The 18,277-nt window shown below is 42.3% G+C and overlaps 2 protein-coding genes and 1 long non-coding RNA gene across 4 annotated transcripts; 2 read left to right on the top strand and 1 right to left on the bottom strand.

Moving 5' to 3' along the window:
- The first annotated feature begins 1,592 nt into the window (after window positions 1–1,592).
- Window positions 1,593–10,039, top strand: lca5 (lebercilin LCA5). The gene is made up of 9 exons (XM_069158303.1): window positions 1,593–1,973; window positions 4,175–4,584; window positions 4,977–5,218; window positions 5,400–5,705; window positions 6,122–6,259; window positions 6,387–6,483; window positions 6,742–6,881; window positions 6,984–7,164; window positions 7,270–10,039. The coding sequence occupies exons 2-9, from the start codon at window positions 4,197–4,199 to the stop codon at window positions 8,175–8,177; spliced, it is 2,400 nt and encodes a 799-aa protein (XP_069014404.1). The 5' UTR covers window positions 1,593–1,973; window positions 4,175–4,196; the 3' UTR covers window positions 8,178–10,039.
- On the bottom strand, window positions 4,569–5,004 carry LOC138203447 (uncharacterized). The gene is made up of 2 exons (XR_011178716.1): window positions 4,936–5,004; window positions 4,569–4,673 (listed from the first exon to the last, which is right to left on the bottom strand). It is a non-coding gene; the product is annotated as an uncharacterized lncRNA (long non-coding RNA).
- Window positions 10,040–10,193: 154 nt separating the features above from the next.
- fam167ab (family with sequence similarity 167 member Ab) lies at window positions 10,194–17,922 on the top strand. 2 transcript variants are annotated; one of them, XM_069158301.1, is made up of 3 exons: window positions 10,194–10,320; window positions 14,380–14,936; window positions 16,205–17,922. In XM_069158301.1, exons 2-3 carry the CDS (start codon window positions 14,568–14,570, stop codon window positions 16,466–16,468), a joined length of 633 nt encoding a protein of 210 aa, XP_069014402.1. In that variant the 5' UTR covers window positions 10,194–10,320; window positions 14,380–14,567; the 3' UTR covers window positions 16,469–17,922. The 2 variants fall into 2 exon arrangements, with proteins under 2 accessions (XP_069014402.1, XP_069014403.1); XM_069158302.1 differs by having other exon boundaries at window positions 10,194–10,360.
- Window positions 17,923–18,277: the final 355 nt, after the last annotated feature.

Below are 18,277 nucleotides of genomic sequence, written 5' to 3'. Positions count from 1 at the left end.
CTTCCGTCGTAACTTTCAAAATAAATAATTAGTCAAACGACATGGATTCTCTCCAGAGGAATTGATACCGCTTTATATATATATTGCATTTTGAAATTGTGGGCAAATTTCAGATCTAAATTAATATTGGCTACAGTTTTAAGTATATAAACCGATTGTGTTCCCACACACAACCATGTACAAATATTATTGAACCTACTGAAGACATAAAGTTTGAATTATAATCTGGTTTCAGGATCCCAAGCATTTTAATAGCACAAGTTCGGCTACCCGTTTATTTTGAAAGGCATACTAGCCTACTTCCTACATCTAATTTGTTTAGGATTATGTTCGGGAACTTGACAGTTATATTCCCAAAATAGTTTCAGGTAGCTGCATTATAAATAGGAAAATGTAGATCTCGAGATTGTAGTAGCTTTCTGGGAATCAATTCGATTTTTGTTCGGTTTGTGACTGAACAGCATACTATATTACCGGTTTAAATTAAATTAGGGACTGTCTCAGTCTGTTTGTGGATACGCTTTACTTTAGAGATGGGGCATTTTGAGCCTTTCCATTTGTTTTCATGTGTAGTACGACAACGACATTAATAAAAAAAAATCTAGCCGTGCATTTCACCAGCTTTGAGTATTTTATTCATATTTGGATGCAAATAGAGATCATGAATATCTAAACTTTTCTTTTTAATACCATAAAAAAATTTGAGGATATTTTATTTTGCAATACATGCTGCTGCCAATCAAATAAATGACAAAGTTTGCATATATATATAGGATTCAAAACATATATAATTGAAAGCGTCTTATGTGGTTTCTTATGCTGTGCATATAAGTGTGCTTTATATATATGCAAACTTTGTCATTTTATTTTATTGGCAGCAGCATGTATTGCAAAATAAAATATCATAAATAAATAAAATAAAATATCCTCAAATTTATATATATATATATATATATATATATATATATATATATATATATATATATATAATAATACACAACCCGCTGAGATGTGCGGTTGGTTTCAGCCAACACATTTCGTTGTCTTCACCAGTCAGCTGCTCTTGACAACAACAATACACCTGTCAACAGCACAAGGCCTACTTTAATCCAATCATAGTAAGCATCTCTTTTCTATATTTGTATATATATATATATAAATTTGAGGATATGGTGCTCTGCATTTTATTTTGCAATACATGCTGCTGCCAATAAAATAAAATGACAAAGTTTGCATATATATATATAAATTTGAGGATATGGTGCTCTGCATTTTATTTTGCAATACATGCTGCTGCCAATAAAATAAAATGACAAAGTTTGCATATATATATATACACACACACACACTTATATGCACAGCATAAGAAACCACATAAGAAGCTTTCAATTATACATGTTTTGAATCCTACACAAACATTAAACAAATGTGTGGTGCCAGTATATTCTTCTTTATCAATATATATACAACAATAATATGTATTGACACAAGCATGTTTTTTTTTTCTTCTTCTTCACAACACGTACAACAGCGCCACTCTGGTGGTATACCGGTATTGCAGGGAGTGCTGCGGTTGCCATGGTACAGCGTCAGCGGCGACACTCCAGCCTCGAGGCGTGGACGGGAAGAAAAGGTAGCAGGACGCCCCTGACCCAGCAGGACTCATTTTTGCGTCCGCTTTGACGTGTCAGTGCGGATAATCACAGGACAGCGCATTGTAAAACGACAGCCGTGACTGTTTACTTCCAAAAAAAAAAAAAAAAAAAAGGGCGGACGACTACGCGCTTTGTTTCTAATGGTTGCTAAGTTAGGTAAAAAAAAAAAAAAAAATTCAAGCTAGCTCGCGAGCTATTGAAGCTATGTTGCTCAAAGTAGCCGGTCGGGTCCAAACAAGCAGCTGGAAACGACGACAAAGTTTACGGGGAACCGAGCAGCACCGGCGATGCGTTTAAAGCCAGCGTGAAAACGGACGGGTCGGTAAACGCTAAAACACAAGTCCACCTGTTGATTGATAGTCGTCTGTTGCTAGGCTAGCTGTCACTCACCCAGCCACGTTAGCTTCCTCGAGACACTTGCTGATATTTGTACACTGAATTACTTCTCTTATCTCTTAAATATACATATATATATATATATTTTATAATACACGACCCGGTTGGTTCCAGCCAACACATTTCGTTGTCTTCACCAGTCAGCTGTTCTTGACAACAACAACAATACACCTGTCAACAGCACGCGGCCTACTTTAATCCAATCAGGAAGCCGCTTCAGTAAACATCTCTTTTCCAGATTTGTTTTCACTGCAGAGCTATTTTACTTTAGATGTGATTTAGTGTCGTTTAGTTGTTTTTTTTTTTTTTTTCACAATAATCACCTTTTTTTTTTTTATATCGTCAAAGGTTTGTGGTTTTGTTTTTTTAGCATCAAAAAGTTTACTTTGATTGTAAAGTCTCTGTTGTTGTAAATCTATTCCTGTTTGTAGGTGTTAGGTTAGGTATTTACTTTATTAATCCCCGAGAGGAAATTTTTTTCGCTACAGCAGCATACAGAAGCAATAAGATAATAATAGAATAATAGAAAAGCAATAAAATAGCAGTAAAATAGCAGTAAAAAAATATAAATATAAAATGCACAGTATATACAGTACATTATATATCCATATATATTATATACAAACAACCAAGAAACACAGTCAACAGTGTTATTGTTGTGTGATGGATTTTGCCAGAGGTGAGTTATTGTACAGTCTTATTGTGGTCGGCAGGAATGATCTCCTGTATCAGGAATGATCTCCTGTATCAGGAACGATCTCCTGTATCAGGAACGATCTCCTGTATCAGGAACGATCTCCTGTATCAGGAATGATCTCCTGTATCAGGAGTGATCCCCTGTATCAGGAATGATCTCCTGTATCAGGAACGATCTCCTGTATCAGGAATGATCTCCTGTATCAGGAGTGATCCCCTGTATCAGGAATGATCTCCTGTATCAGGAACGATCTCCTGTATCAGGAATGATCTCCTGTATCAGGAGTGATCCCCTGTATCAGGAGTGATCCCCTGTATCAGGAATGATCTCCTGTATCAGGAACGATCTCCTGTATCAGGAGTGATCTCCTGTATCAGGAGTGATCCCCTGTATCAGGAATGATCTCCTGTATCAGGAACGATCTCCTGTATCAGGAGTGATCTCCTGTATCAGGAGTGATCTCCTGTATCAGGAATGATCTCCTGTATCTGTCCTTGTGACAGCGGAGCTGGAGGAGTCTTTTGGAGAAAGTGCTCCTCTGTCCCTGCAGCAGGTGGTGGAGAGGCTGGACAGGATTATCCAATATGGACAATAGTTTGTTCAGCGTCCTCCTCTCCACCACCTTTTCCAGACTATCCAGATTGTAGCCGATGATGGAGCCGGCCTTCTTCACCAGTTTGTTAAGTCTGTTGGTGTCGCCGGCTCCAATGTGTTGCTGTTCATTACGATGGGTAAAACAGGAATATAACAAAGCTTGCAAATGTTTATGAGTGCAGATCATGTGTTCATGATAGCGGACCCTGTTTGACCCATAATGATTGTAATAATTGTAAGTATTCTAGAAAGATATGTAATATTGTCGAAAGATAAATACAGAATGGGGCACCCTAAATATTAAATATGCAACACATACTTACTTAAAGTTCTACAAGATTATATGTCTATATTCTGTGAGTATACATGTGCATCTTACTGCAGTGAAAGGGAATTATCTAACTCTGTAGTAAGTCACCGGGGCAGACGGTGGCAGTATAGCAGTTTATTTTTTTAATTTTTTTTTTGCAGGAGCAGTGGTGTGGAATAGTGATATCATACTTCATTCAGTCTCATGGAAAATTCCACCTCCTGTGTTGTTGCTTAGTGACCAAGACATAAAATACAGAAAGCCTGAGAGAAACCAATCGGCCTCGCTTTTTTCTAACTGTTTTGGATGAATTTAAAGATTTTTATACTTGTTGGATAATAAAAAAAAAATCAGACAGTTTACCGTGTTTTTTTAAATATTAGTCTTCAAAATCAGTTTAAGGGAAATCGTGTACTGATAAGACTTTGTTAATGTTGAATTGTAACTCTGAAAAAAAAAAAAAATCCTGATGTAATTCAAAGTCTGTTCTGTTTCTCTCCCCGTCTTTATTTTTGAATTCAGCACGGCCTCTTAAAGTGACAACATGGAATGTGAAAACAGAACTGACCCGCATGAAGACAACCGGGATCTAAGTCGCCAGTCCCTCCGGAGCGCCAAGAAAGATTCTCGATCGTCATCCGTGCAGAAACACAAAAAGACATTTCGAGACAAGATCCACAATGAGGATGAAAAAGAGGTCAGTGTCGAGAGCAGATCAAAAACGAGGACATGGCATTCGGATCCAGATCGGGACCGGATGTCAGATGGAGAGGGAAGGAGAAACAGTAAGTCATTTTACTCCGAGGATTATGAGAACGAGTCTCCTTCGGAGCGCTCATTTTCATCATACTCGCGGTCCCGGACTCCATCTCCTTCCCCACGAAGAGGTGTGCGGGGAAAGAGGATTTCAAGCAGCTCTCTCCACAAGACAGGTAAATAAATGAAACGTAATACTCACCAGTTAACTTCACTCAACTGTCCAGGTGATGGCAGTGTTAGGCAGATTTTAACATGGGGATTTCTGCAGAAAGAAAAAAAAAATATATACAGTACTCGTATTAAAATCCGATTTTTATGAGCACTATTGTTGCATATACATTGATAAGCACAAAACACTTTCATCTGGATTTTGTAGTTCTGCCCCAGCACCCCGGCCGCGTTCTTACGATTCAAATTTGGTTTTGATGAGCCTTTAGCCACAATCAGTATTTCTACTCGTTGTGTGTCGCTGTATGTGTCCATGTTTTTAGGTAATGACCTGTAAAAGTAAGTGTTGTCGTTACCTTTTAAATTGTTTCTCCACAATGTGTTTCTCTCCCTTCAGGTGTTCTGGGGCGCCGGGGTGTGCCTCGCCCACAGCGTCCAGGCGGCCTGGCCCTGATCCAGCACCATCGCAGGGGAGTGCGTTCACAAAGCAAGGAGTCCTCACCAACCAAAGAGCTGGACCTGGTGACCAAGCGCATGCTTTCGGCCCGCCTGCTAAAGATCAACGAGTTGCGTAATGCTCTTGCCGAGCTGCAGCAGCGCACTGATGAACTGCACAAGGAAAATCGAATTCTCAGACAGGTAGGCCCGACTCTCCACTTATGTTCGGGTTCAATGTTCAATGTTCAGAGTTCCGACGACAGCAAACACGCACACCTTCGCAGGAAAATCAGCCACAACCTTCGACCTTGAGAATATTTCCTTCCTGATCACCCTCAACACTTTCTGCAGTTAAGAAGTGCATTCCTTTTGCGTACCGCAGCTTCAGATGCGTCAAGAGAGAGCCCTGAAGCGCTACGACGACACGGAGAGCGAGATCTCCCAGCTTCTGTCGCGCCACGCCAACGAGATGCACGTGCTGCGCGAGCGACTCAAGCGGACGCAGGAGCGGGAACGGGCGGCCGAGCGGCGGTGGAAGGACAGCGAGGAGCAGCTGCAGCGAACTCAAGCGACCAACACACGGCTAAAGAAAGTGGTCGACCGACGAGAGTTAGGAGCCAGAGACGAGCTGAGCCGCAGCCTAGAGGAAGAGAAGACCCGGACCCAAGAGGCAGAACGCAAGATTAAGGTAAATTTATCACGGAGGACCCGTTTACCAATTTATTTTTTTTGTCGTAACTGCATTTGTTAACAGGCGGTGCGCTGCGACGCTACAAGAATGCAGGAAACGCTCAAAGAAACGTCATTAAGCTGGAGTTACAGTTGAGAAAGTTGTTCAGTGTGAGTGTCGACAGCAAAACTGGAAACACACACTTTTGGCTCCTGTGTAGCAAATGAGAAGCTTCCGGTTCCCAAGTTTTTACAGTCATTTTGCAGGTAACACGACACACTTTAATCAGGCCCGCGTTCAGGTAACACGCATCGACCTCCCTCTTCCGCGAAACAAATGAAATGGTAATTTGCTTTCATTCATTTCATCTATCCCGAGTCTTGGTTTCACTTTCCCCAACGGAACGGTGTTCGTGCGTGTGCGTGTCTTTGAAGGAGCTGGAGCGGAGCGTGGAGCTGAGCAGCAGCAGCTACCAGAGGCAGCTGGTCGCAGAGAAGAAGAAGACCATCAGCGCCCAGGAGGAGATCAGGAGTCTGCAGGAAGAGCTGGAACGACTGACCAATAAACTCAAGGTGCGTAATACACCACATCACGGCCGGTTTGAAAAGCAGATCGCTGATTATATGACTTTTTTATTTTTTTATTTTATGACTTTTTTTTTTTTTAATTTGGTTAATTTCTTCTGTTTTATTTTCTCAGGAGAAGGAGAGAGAACTTGATGCTAGAAATATTTATGCGAACCGCATGGTGAAACCCTGTGCAAGAAAAGATGCTGACAGTGGCACAAAGCGGAAAGGTACGACCTAATTGTCGATTGCTAAAAGCTTATTTGTGCAATTATCTGGAAATAATAAACTCCCGATTTCAGTTACGTCGCGACGAATCGCTGAATGCAATCCTTTGCGTTTGCAGTTGTACAAGCTTAAAGAGCTGGGAGTCAGTGGCGACGGTTCCCGGGAAAAATCACAAGAGAAGCACAGTTGGTGACGCGTCAGGAGCAGGACTCCTAAAAGTGACTCTTAATTTATGCACCTGTTTTTTGTGTAACATATAGTCCCCAGCAGGAACAGCACCAAGGCAGTGCAGACTGAAGGCAGGAGGTCGAGTCTGGATTTCCCCACGCCGCCACCCGCCGTCGCCGATGGCAACGAATGCAGCGAACGGGCGAATACCGACGGATACCTGTCACTCAAGGTGAAGTGTCTGCACTAAACTTCTCCCCAACATCCACACCGCTCCTACCCGCTGCCGTTCAACTTCTTTCACCTGTTTCACTCGATCAATTTCTGCCAACAGGAGCCCGACAGAGTGGACAGACAGACAGAGACGGAAGACAGGCCTCAAAACATGGAAGAGCAGAAGAGGAGGGAGAAAGAGAGAGACCGGGAGAAAGAGTTGGTGAAGGAGAAAGAGGAGAAACAGCAACTCAACCAGGAGCTGAATGTCCTCGAAGAGAAGACAAAGAGACAAAGAGACGGTAATGACAAGCCGAAGACAAGACACTATATATTCATCCAATAAGAAGCATATGAAAACAATAACAGTGACTTTTACTGAAATCTGACACGCACTTTGTCCACAGGTTTGGAGAAACAAAAGGACGAAGAGGACAGAAAGAGGACGAGTTACCTGTTTAGCCAGAAGGAGGAAGAGAGCTACAGGAAGCGTGGTCATGTCCAGGAAGAAGTGGGGAGGTGGAACCAGGAAACTCTGACCAATCAGCGAGCAGCGGAAGAGGCCCGTCGCAAAAAAGAACATTTGCTGGCGAAGATGCGAGAAATAGACCGTAAAAACCAGGGAACCCAGGACTCCGAGTTTGTGGAGTCAAGTCCCTCCGAGTCCAGTAAGGTTACCACTGACCAGTCTTCTCCACGTCCTGCCGAGCAGAGGAACCGCGACTCGATTTTCGGCCTCACGGAATCAGAGGAGTCGGGCGGTTTGCGTGCCGGCAGTAGAGAAGACGGAAGGAGGAGACCGGGCATCGAGGGTGGAGCAGGTCCAGCGGGGGCGGGGAGGAGAGCACCGCGGTCGCAAATCCCCAGCGACGACTTGGCATTTGGAGGTTACGCGCCCTCGTTCGGACACTCGGCTTCCCGTGCCTCCTCCGGCTTCCCTCCGTCTCCGCCTAAAGAAGACAGGGACTCTGCATTGGAAGCGACAGGGGTTCTCGATCTCAGAGGAGGGAAGACAGAGCCGGATAAGGGGTCAGAGAAAGGAGCGGGGAAGGACAAGAAGTCCAGCCTCATGCAGCAGCTCTTTGGCGCCGCACCTGCTGCCGACAGCACGAGCACCCTCAATAAAATGGAGGTCCTAAACGGGCCTCCGACCGCCAACGGGGTGCGCTCAAGAAGGGAAGGACTGCTCAGCTTTAGCTCAGGGTCGTCCACTCCTCCAGCGTCCTCCGTTAACACCTTACATGTTGCAGACAGCAGACCCGCCATCCGGGCCATCGCGTCATTTGATGATGACATAGAGGAACTGACTTTATAAAGTTTAAGATTGCAGATAGTCAGGCAATCACTTCTGCTATTACAACTATTGATTACCCATTAAAGAAAAAATATATAATCAGAAGAGTCAAACATTGAAGGGAAGAAACTTTCTGGAACGTATCCAAAATACCACAGGACGTTATGAACTGTCTTTAACGTTTTATCTCACGGGAAACTTGGAACTGAAGTTATTTCCAACGATTCCGGGCGCCGTCGAGTCGACAGATGGACGACAAAGATGGGTGTCGCTGTTGCCGACGCCGATTAGGAGCTGGTTTTGGACTTTTAAGACGGCGGCTTCTACAGAATTCACTTGCACTTTGTTCGATTTCAGGAGGTTTGTGTCGTTGCCTTCCAGTTCTTTTCTGGCACAATATAACTGGCAGTTAATTTAGCTAATCGAAGCAAAGACCAAATGCGTACCGGGAGACGGTCACGTTGAGCAGTTTTTTGGATACAGCTCACATTACATTGCATTTTTAGCACTTAGCCAGGTTTTGTATAGTTTATGAATGCCGTTACTATCGGTTGCTTTATGAGCCCTACATTTTTTTTTTTGAGTATCTTTATGTGGGCAAGATTCATTTTGTAAAGTTTGCGCATGCTATTTTTTTTTTTTTTTTCATCAAATTTTAGAGTTCACGCCATAATAATGTACCACCGAGTGATATGACAATCACAGTGTGCGTAGAGGGCTTGTGGAATGTCTGACAATTACATAAAATGAGTTACGTTTCAACTTCCTAAAACATTTGTGTTCCTGCAGGGTTAAAGTTATGAATATTAAGAGGAATGTATGATTAAAAAGTCATCCACTACATGGATAAATTTCAATGTCTTGTTAAAAACAGAAGGGCAAGGAGTTTTATTGACACTTAAGTTGTATATATATGTGTGTATTTATGTATCCAAACCTTTGTTTGAGGACACAAACGTTATTATTATGTATTATTACATTTGTAGGCGATGTTACAACCACTGTCCCTAAGTGCTACATGAAGACCGCATGCTGTATTAAGTTGGAGGAAGTACGTGTGGACTTCAACACGGTAGTCGTGGTGTTTATAATGGCCTATGTTTTTCCACTATCGAACTTTACCACCATCTAGTGGACTTTAAGATGCATGACATTTAAGTGGGCCAATATCGCGCAAAGTTAATGATAGTGACAAATATTTTGTGGATCCGCCCCGTGATTCAGATCCACTTCAAAACATGAGTGGGTCCTTCCTCAGTTCACGCTATCGTCCACTAAGTTTCATTAAAAACAAAAATCCGGTTGGTAGTTTTTCTGTAATTCTGCAGACAAACGAACAAACCGCACCGAAAACAAAACCTACTTGACAGACGTAATAATAAAAGTATCAGGAGACTACAGTGGTTTGTGTCCTGCACTAATATGCCTCATGTGATGGTTGCCTATAGCACTATCGCCCAGCAAGACAATCAGCACTAAAACAAACTATCACAGTCCGTATTGAAGCGAACTAACAAAATGCCCTAATTGTAATGTTTATTTATTTACCGAGTCCTTATTAATTTACATTTCACGACTCAAAACTTTCTTACTCTTACAGCAACTCTTAATGTGGCACCAAGCTGTTCCTGCTCCGAATCAATAAGATGTAAAATAAATCACATTTAATTTACATTTTGACATATTTTTTTTATTTATTCTGGTGGAATTCAGAATACTGATTTTGGTATGAAATGTGTAACCAATAAAAAAAAAAATGTGTGTTTAGTCGGCCTGCATGTGAGGTTTTTTTTTTTTACATTTTGTACTCATCCAGTGGTATTGTTTCCAAAAAAAAAAAAAAAAAAAAATCTGTTGAATGACAATAAATATTTCCAAGATAATGCCTTGTTTTTAAACTGTGGCGCACTCGCACCGATATTCATGCAGCGGGAAGTCTTGATAGGGATTCCTGGGACGTCTCCAAGCAACCGGAACCTGACGCAAACACCACCCCACCCACCCCACCCTCCCACCCCGGTAGGTTTCTGCTCAAAAACAAGTGGACCGCGGAGCAGCAGAGAGGAGGATCATGTCAGAGCGACGGAGGGAGCGGAGCTGCACTGATCGGGCTGCAAAGATTCGCGATGGCACGTTGGACCGCCGCGGGGAGATTTCTTCCAAGGTAATGGGAGCCCGAGGCAGCTTCTTCCACACGATAACCGGTAACGAGTCACCTTGCAGCACGCTGTCACAAATGCAAGAAAAGCTCACGCGTACTAATAATATGCGGACTCACCATTAGACTCGATTCGCCCCGTGCTGTAATGTTTTACGAGTTCAACTCCAGCGTGAACGTGTCGGCTTTTATATTTACAGTACAAAAAAAAAAATTAAAAAAAAAAATGAAAGCCTATTTTCTGAGGAAACCAGTGAGAGCCACATGTCTTGCCTTAATGCTGAGGGGAAACTCAGTGCAGTGGGGGGGGGGGGGGATTAAGTATTCAGATCCTTTACTTCAGTAAAAGTACATGTGTAGATACTCAAAGAAAAAAAGTCCTGCTTGAAAAACCAAGGAGGTAGACGAGTATTAGCAGAAGAATTAAGTATTTGAATAAAAGTAGGATACTGTTTTTTTTTATTTTTTATCCCTCTGACTGATATTATATGACATCGTTAGATTATTATTACTTTGTTTAAGCAGCATGTTACTGTTGTAGCTGCTGCAGGTAGAGCCAGTTTGAACTGTATTATATCCCGTTTTATATCCAGGGACAGCGGATACATGTTGATAGAGGGTTGTCAGATGATTACTGGGACAGGAAAGAAGAAAAAACGAATTTGTGATTCAAAAATCTGTTTTCAGTTTTCTGACTTGGGAGAATTTTCTTAAAATTCCTGATTAAGATATTGCGTCATATTAATATTTAGGTGAAATTAAACTGAGAAGTTTAGTGTGTGTGTGTGTGGGGGGGGGGGGGGGGGGGAATAACTCTTCGGTGGAGACGTTGACAAGTAATAATCATCTGAAATGTGACCTCGACTACACTGCTGTTTTCAAGATGCCTGAAGCCAAAAAGGTTGGAAACTTTTGACAATGTGTCATATTTTAAAAGCTTGTTATCCAATCTCTGTTATCAATGGCGTCAAATCTTCATGTGAAAAGTAACTGAAGTTGTAAAATAAATGTAGTGGGGCAGGAAGTACAATATCTTCCTGTAAAATGTGAAGTGGAAGAACAAAGTCGCATAAATGGAAAGGTAAATTGTACTTGAGCAGTATTTTTTGGGTAAATGTACTTTATTACTTTCCACCCCGCCACAAAAAGGGTTCATTCCTCAAATACAGGTTCAAAAAAAAGTTAGTAAATTCTTCAAATGAATGTCTTCTATTCCCGCATTCTTTCAACAATTTAAGTCTTTCGACAATACGATTTTAATTTGTGCCACTGCAATATTTAGTGTTGATTCTTTCCTCCCATAAAAAAAAAGATGAAACGAGAGAAGGATGTTTGAGCCTTCCTTACGTTGACTTGATAGTGTACTCTGTGTACTACAGATGACCTACCTCACGTGTAGATATAACATGTCAGGTTGTATCACAGTGAGGCCTGCTTAAGTTCGGAAGTTGAGTTTAGATACGATGACGTTATCTGAATTCATCCCTTCTTTTCTGAATTCAGTTACTGGTTCGTTTGCGGCTGCTTAATGCTGTAAATGTGGCGCACTTTGAATGTCAGACTGTTTCATTAAGCTTCTGTTGCCACAACGAAAAGAATCCAATAAGCTGCAGCGACTGGGTGTTTACCTCCCATGAACAGCGTCTGTGTTAACATGAGCCGGGCGATGTGGATCATGCTTATGTTTCGCACAGTATAGCGGCACTGAAATTCAAAACCCCTGAACGGAACCGACCTACGGGCGGGTTTGTGTTATAGATCGAAGCCCGATGAGCAACTCTGCGGTCGTGTTTATGTAGACGTGACTGCATGTTCCAGATAGGGGAGCCAGACTTCCTAACCTTTTCAAGCCAGACCTGGTTTTGGCAAATCACAGTCCAACACCACAAGTTGAATTTTATTGATGTGGCAACTGGGGAGGAATGTCTGGGTGATGCCTGATGTCTGTCAGGCCTTTAAGGATAACGGGGATTGGTGGCCTCTTTTTTGACAGTATTTTTTATGTGGCCAGGCTGCATTTGATATTCAGGATGTGAAATTTGGCTTCCTGAAGAGGCAGACTTCCTGCTGGTCTATTCAAAAGTGTCTGGGTTCCCCAGCTCAGCCAGCAAAGATGGGTTTGAGTTTTTTTTTTTTTTTTTTTTTGCTATGCTGTTAAACCCTTTATTTCTATATAACTATGACCACAGCTCGTTATATAATATTTGCATGCGTGCACGCACTTTCCAGCATCCTTTCAAACCGTCTCGTTCTGCAGTTGCTATTCACACTCTATCACTTCCTTACTGTACACACATGGTCTTTACAGAGTCTTTAAAAATGCATGCCTCCCGCTTTCATATTCTCTCCTGTAACAGTTAAATCTCCAGAGACGCATCGATTCCTCTAGTGAATAAGAAGATCATCCATTCCCCGCGCAGGCATTTGTAAGTCAGCTATTCTGCAAAGCCAGAGGTCTATTTTACCTCGCAAAACAGCCCAACCTATCATTAGATACAAGGGCAGGGACTTCACCACTGGTCTGCTGTGCCCATTATGGAATAACTGAGGGCTAACCACTTATTGAGTGCTTAAAGACTTTGTAAGAGGACACGGAGCAGAAAGGCTGGTTTTGCTGCCGTTGCCCATTACCAGTGTGTGTTTGCTACATTATTTAAGAGGCTGTACTAACCATTTAGTCCGTGACTTTTATTTCCTAAGTAGTGTTTACAGTGGCACTCTAGACCCTCTGAGTGTTTCTGAACTGCTCGGACTGAGATTTGGATGTCGTATTCAGGGAGTGGAGGTATTCTGCGGTGTTTTGTCAGTCTGTACACCACTACTGGTGCAGACTGAACTATATTTTTACTGGTCGTGATCACTAAAGGATAAGTACTTATCCTGAAATATGTTAATATCTACTAGATGGATCAAATTTGGTTCGACAAAAAGAGGTGGTCTGGGTTCCGGATCAAACGGAACCGTAGTTCGGTTCGTTTGCAGTGTGAAAACACTTTAGGACCAATCACAGGAAGTTGAGGCAGCTTATCGTTCCCCATTAAAAAAAATACAAGAAAAAAAAAAAATCGAAGATGTATTAAACATGAGCCATAGTAGCAAATGGAGAGAGAAGTATTTAACTGTATTGCATGGAAAAATTGAAATGGAGAAGTCTACGACCTTTTTCTGAGGAAAATAGCTGTTCCTTATTTTTTATTTTGTTTTTTTTTCATGCAAATGGGAAAAACACGTTTGATTCACACCGTCAAACAAACCAATCAATGGCCAGTCTAGAGACAAAGGTACGTCATGCGGAGTACTTGTAACGTGAAAATAAAACCAACTGGGTCAAATGTTCATGCTGTGAAGCTTGGTTTGGACCTCGGACCAGACTTTCAGGTGTGAAAACGGCCTAATATGGTAAACATCGTATCTGATAAACATCGGCATGTTGACATTGTCAACGAGCACGCTGAGCAAGCCGACTTAAGACTCCTTCTCTTGTTAATTGCTGCCTGGAGGACAAAATGCACAGAATTAAATAGAAAGTGTAGAACTGAGTATACCCATGTCTAATGAGGAATATACTTAAATATGCCCACAGTGCTCTGGATCCATTAAAGTCATTCCTGAAACATCATCTTTAATATCGTGTATATTTTAGATGTATATAGAAGGGTTTCTGCTGTGCTCTACGTCCCAGTGGTCTGTCGCCTCAGGTTGGTAACGCCAATAATCCCTGTGGATAGGAAGTGGAAAATTGCTGATTTATTAACAGTGCCTGTGTCGTTGCTATGGAAACAATTTGTTTCCGTTAAATTAAATCACGGGAGGGGGGGGGGGGGTCCTTGCAGTGTACTGACCCTTTAATATTTGATATTTGAGAAGCCAAACGCTTGATCTGAATCAGTTTACAGAAATAAGGAGAAGGGGTACAGATGTTTTGTCTTTCAGGGAAGTAATCTGATACGATACTCAAACCGAGGCCTTTCTGTCAATTGTCCCATAAGTTTATGTCTCTTTAAGATAGTTAACAGTAATGTTGTCAGCAAACGCTTCATTACCTGCATCTTTTCTCCTTTGCAGTTCTAAAGATGATCTACCTTTGAAACATCAGTGATCCATAAAAAGATCCTTTAAAGGCCGACTCTCCTGAGTGGATGGAAACACATGACTATGGACATTTATAACAACAAAAGAGGCCTTCTTCGATGCAGACCAGATACTTTCATTTTGACACATTTTTTTAGGAGCTTTTTGCATTTAGCAGATAAATGATGGCCGCACCCTCAGCTCCACAGATCGTGGTGGACAGGGCAAATGGCCTGGATGAGGCAGACTGTGAGGAAAGTGTAGATTTGCCTACAGATGACCATCTCACGACCTTGAAGGCCCTGACGGAGAAATTAAGACTGGAGACCAGGAGGCCTTCTTATCTGGAGTGGAAAGCTCGACTGGAGGCAGAACGCTTCAGGGAGGCCGAACCGGGAAAAGACCCGATCCAAGTGGAGCCGGAGGGGAAACTGGTCACGGCCAAAGAGACCGTGGTGAGCTCAGACGGGATTCAGTGCAAGCTGCCATCAGGGGTGCTGAAGGGATTCGAAAACATCGACGAAGCTCTCACTTGGCTCCGAAGAGAACTGGTGAGGCACCGCTTAAATTCTTCATATCGCTTTTCTCATGTATTTGTTTTGGCTGCTTCGTATTTGAAGTGTTGTTCAGCACTTGAGATTAAAAAAAAAAAAAAAGAAACTTCATGCTACTTGGCTAATTAGAATTTAACAATCCACAATGTTCAATTACTGGCCCAAGAATCCCTCGTACGAGTGAGCGATATTGATTGCGACTCAAGCAACAACGTCAGACCAGTTTCTGCCGGTGTAATCATTTTTACTCTGCACACTCAGCCGCGCTTCATAAACTGGGACTGGGCGCACAAAGACGCAGTGACAGAAGCGGACTCGCACTCGCACAGTATGTGGCCGCAAATATTCTGCACAAAGACGGACGAGAGAGATGACTGTGATCTTTGCGCAGACGATTGGACACGGACAGCCGACAAAACCGATCATCCTGATTTAAAAAAAAAAAAAGTGTTTTTGGATATCCCACCGAGTTTTCTTTGTAGATTTTGTAACGCAATCAGCACACGAGGTCCATCTAGGCCAGAGGTTCCCAAACTTTTCAGTCCCCTTAGCATTGAGCAGCTCGTCTGACCTCTTGGACCTTATTTCAAAGTTCCCCTCAGTCCACTCACTGAAATTAACAGCCGAGGAGTCCGAATCGGACCGTAAACCCAGCAGTGGTTATCCTGTGTCGGATGTGAAGGAGACGTCCCCCTTCGTGACTAAACACGGGCACATTTTATTTGTAAAATGTTACAAATTCTATGATTAACAATTAATTTGACACAATTTGAACATGATGTGTATATGTAACAAACATTGTTTGTAATAAAATGACTTTTTATTTTGGGGACTTCGGTCTGTTTGGCCTTTCTGCAAGGCTCCGTGGACCACCAGGTGGAGCGCTGCGTGCCACCAGTGGTACGCGCACCACAGTTTGGGAATCGCTGATCTATGCTGCGTAATATTTTTTTTGCTGGAATTGAATTGTCTGGCGAATAAAATGATGATTTCTGGAAAAGTTGATATTTTTAGAAAAATGCCGCTGTCATACGTGTCCTTTCAAAAAAATAAAGCTGGTGCCAGCAGTCAGTCATCCCAGCAGAAAGACCGAAAACAGTGAAACGACTCGCGTGGTTTTGTTCAAAGATAACAAACTCTACCGACACTTGAGTTTTGGTGTCGACTGAACAAACGAGATGCGCGTGAAATGACTTTGTTTCCTGCCTTTATGCCGTGCTGCTCCCCCGTTTATTTCCCCTTCGTCTCCATCTTCTCTTACGCAGACCGATATGCGCCTGCAGGACCAGCAGCTGGCGAGGCAGCTCATGCGGCTCCGCAGCGACATCAACAAGCTGAAGATCGAGCAGACGTGCCACCTGCACCGGCGGATGCTCAACGACGCCACCTTTGGCCTGGAGGAGCGGGACGAGCTGTCCGACCTGCTGTGCGAATGCCCCGTGACCCCGGGCCTCGGCCTCTCGGCCCCGCTGAGACTCATCGGCGTCACCAAGATGAACATTAACTCCCGCCGCTTCTCGCTCTGCTAGTGGCAACGATCAGGCAAACAAAAATCCTGAACACGCACACACAAAAAAAATAAATAAATAAACTTTAATATTTACTTTGCTCCAGTGCCAACACGCCAGCCGCGGCCATATATCAGACAGTGGTGAAATGAACCACATCGTTGGGAGAAAGATGTACAGTCCCTATAATCAAAGAGAGATTTAGGTCATGTATTTTACTTACGAAGAAGGTTTTGACTTTAGTCCATATATAGTGTTTTTGCTCCTAAACTTAAAGTGGCAGCTAAATACAGCAACATCTGTCTTAAAACCGCAGCACACTTCAGACCTTTAGGCCATCGTGACTTGAAACGGAGTACTTGCAGTTTTTACACTCACGTCAAGCAGTTTCTGTTGACTCTTCATCAGCTTTATCATGACCGATGACCTGATGTATTTCCATCTACATTCTCAGACTGACGCCAAAATTGATCACAGATATTTAATCATATTTTGACAACATACACTAGAAACTCTACTCTGTATGAAGCTTCCGGTGACGGTCAAGAATGGTCTTTGTTCCATATCCTGAATGTTAACACGAGTGTTTGCGCTTTCAAAAAGATGCCTTAATAGTGATTCAAATTGGATACTGTATACGCAATATATATATATATCTTTGATTTAGACTCAATGTAGAGAGCTTTGTTTTTGTAAAATATGATGGCAATGATGTATTATTTCTAATGAGTGTCAAACTGCACTTAGTTTCAGAACTCGTCATGGTTTCTCGTCCTTTGCTAAACTTCTCTAACTGAGGCTGTCTTGCACAGTCCTGAGCTTTGCCTTTTGCCGTAACAGTAAACATTTAAGATGCCATTGTCTGTTTGAAACAATAACATGTTTTTGTTTTATGGATAAACACTGAATTATAACTCCTCCAGACCTCCGTGAGCTCCCAGTAACGTGATTATGTGGATCTTGTTATGGCCCTTCTCCTTGTTGTGTTTGGAGTTGCGGCTATAATTGGATGTACTGTATCATTGGAGGCAACATTGTCTTTCCAAGAAATTGGGTTTGCATCTGAAGAATAAGCATTTGAAATTTGAGGCCACACAGAGGGAAGCTGAAGATGCCCCCTCCTAATGGGCCAGACATACTACAATACAAAATCCCAGATCCTCACACACACCTCGACAGAAGACTTATTAAAAACCACTTCTGAAATGAGGAGAATTACTGCTCCTATTGTTCCAACGTGATATGATTTACTCTCTGTACAAACACAATCCTTGGCCTTTGTCTCTCTTAACGCTGTCTCCTGAGCAATGAGGGTATTAACGCCTGGCAAGATATCAACTGCTTTGTCGACTTGGCACTAAACCTTATAATCAACTAGTACATACCTGAAAACTGGTTTGTTTAAAAAAATATATATATTACATTTTAAATGGCTCATTTGTATGTTTTTACACAAATAAATAAATCGATCAAGATATCAGATTCGTGACTTTTTCGGCCTCTAAATTGCTGCTATCACAACAAATTCTTACGAGTGGCTCTATATTTACTCGTTACTCAAACCCGGGATAAGAAGGAGTCTTTTTATCGGTATACTTTGTGTTAAAGTGCTAACTGAAGCACAGGCAGATCTGCAACGAAGATGCTTAAAGACACTGAACCTGTGATTTACTGGGAGGTAGGAGGCTGTTTACATCGTCGACGCTTTCAGGCTATTAAAGCACGACGAGATACTGTCGTGGCTTTTCAAGGCTGGAGGCTTCATTAAAGAAAATATCCTGCTGTACATTACAGTATTCACACCTGCTCTTACTTTTGAAAGAACTGTTT

This window comes from Embiotoca jacksoni, unplaced genomic scaffold (genome assembly GCF_022577435.1).
Source record: "Embiotoca jacksoni isolate LCO1_2020_lvr unplaced genomic scaffold, fEmbJac1.0.p SCAF_23, whole genome shotgun sequence".
NCBI lineage: Eukaryota > Metazoa > Chordata > Actinopteri > Embiotocidae > Embiotoca > Embiotoca jacksoni.
This window is presented reverse-complemented; position numbering and strand designations above follow the sequence as displayed.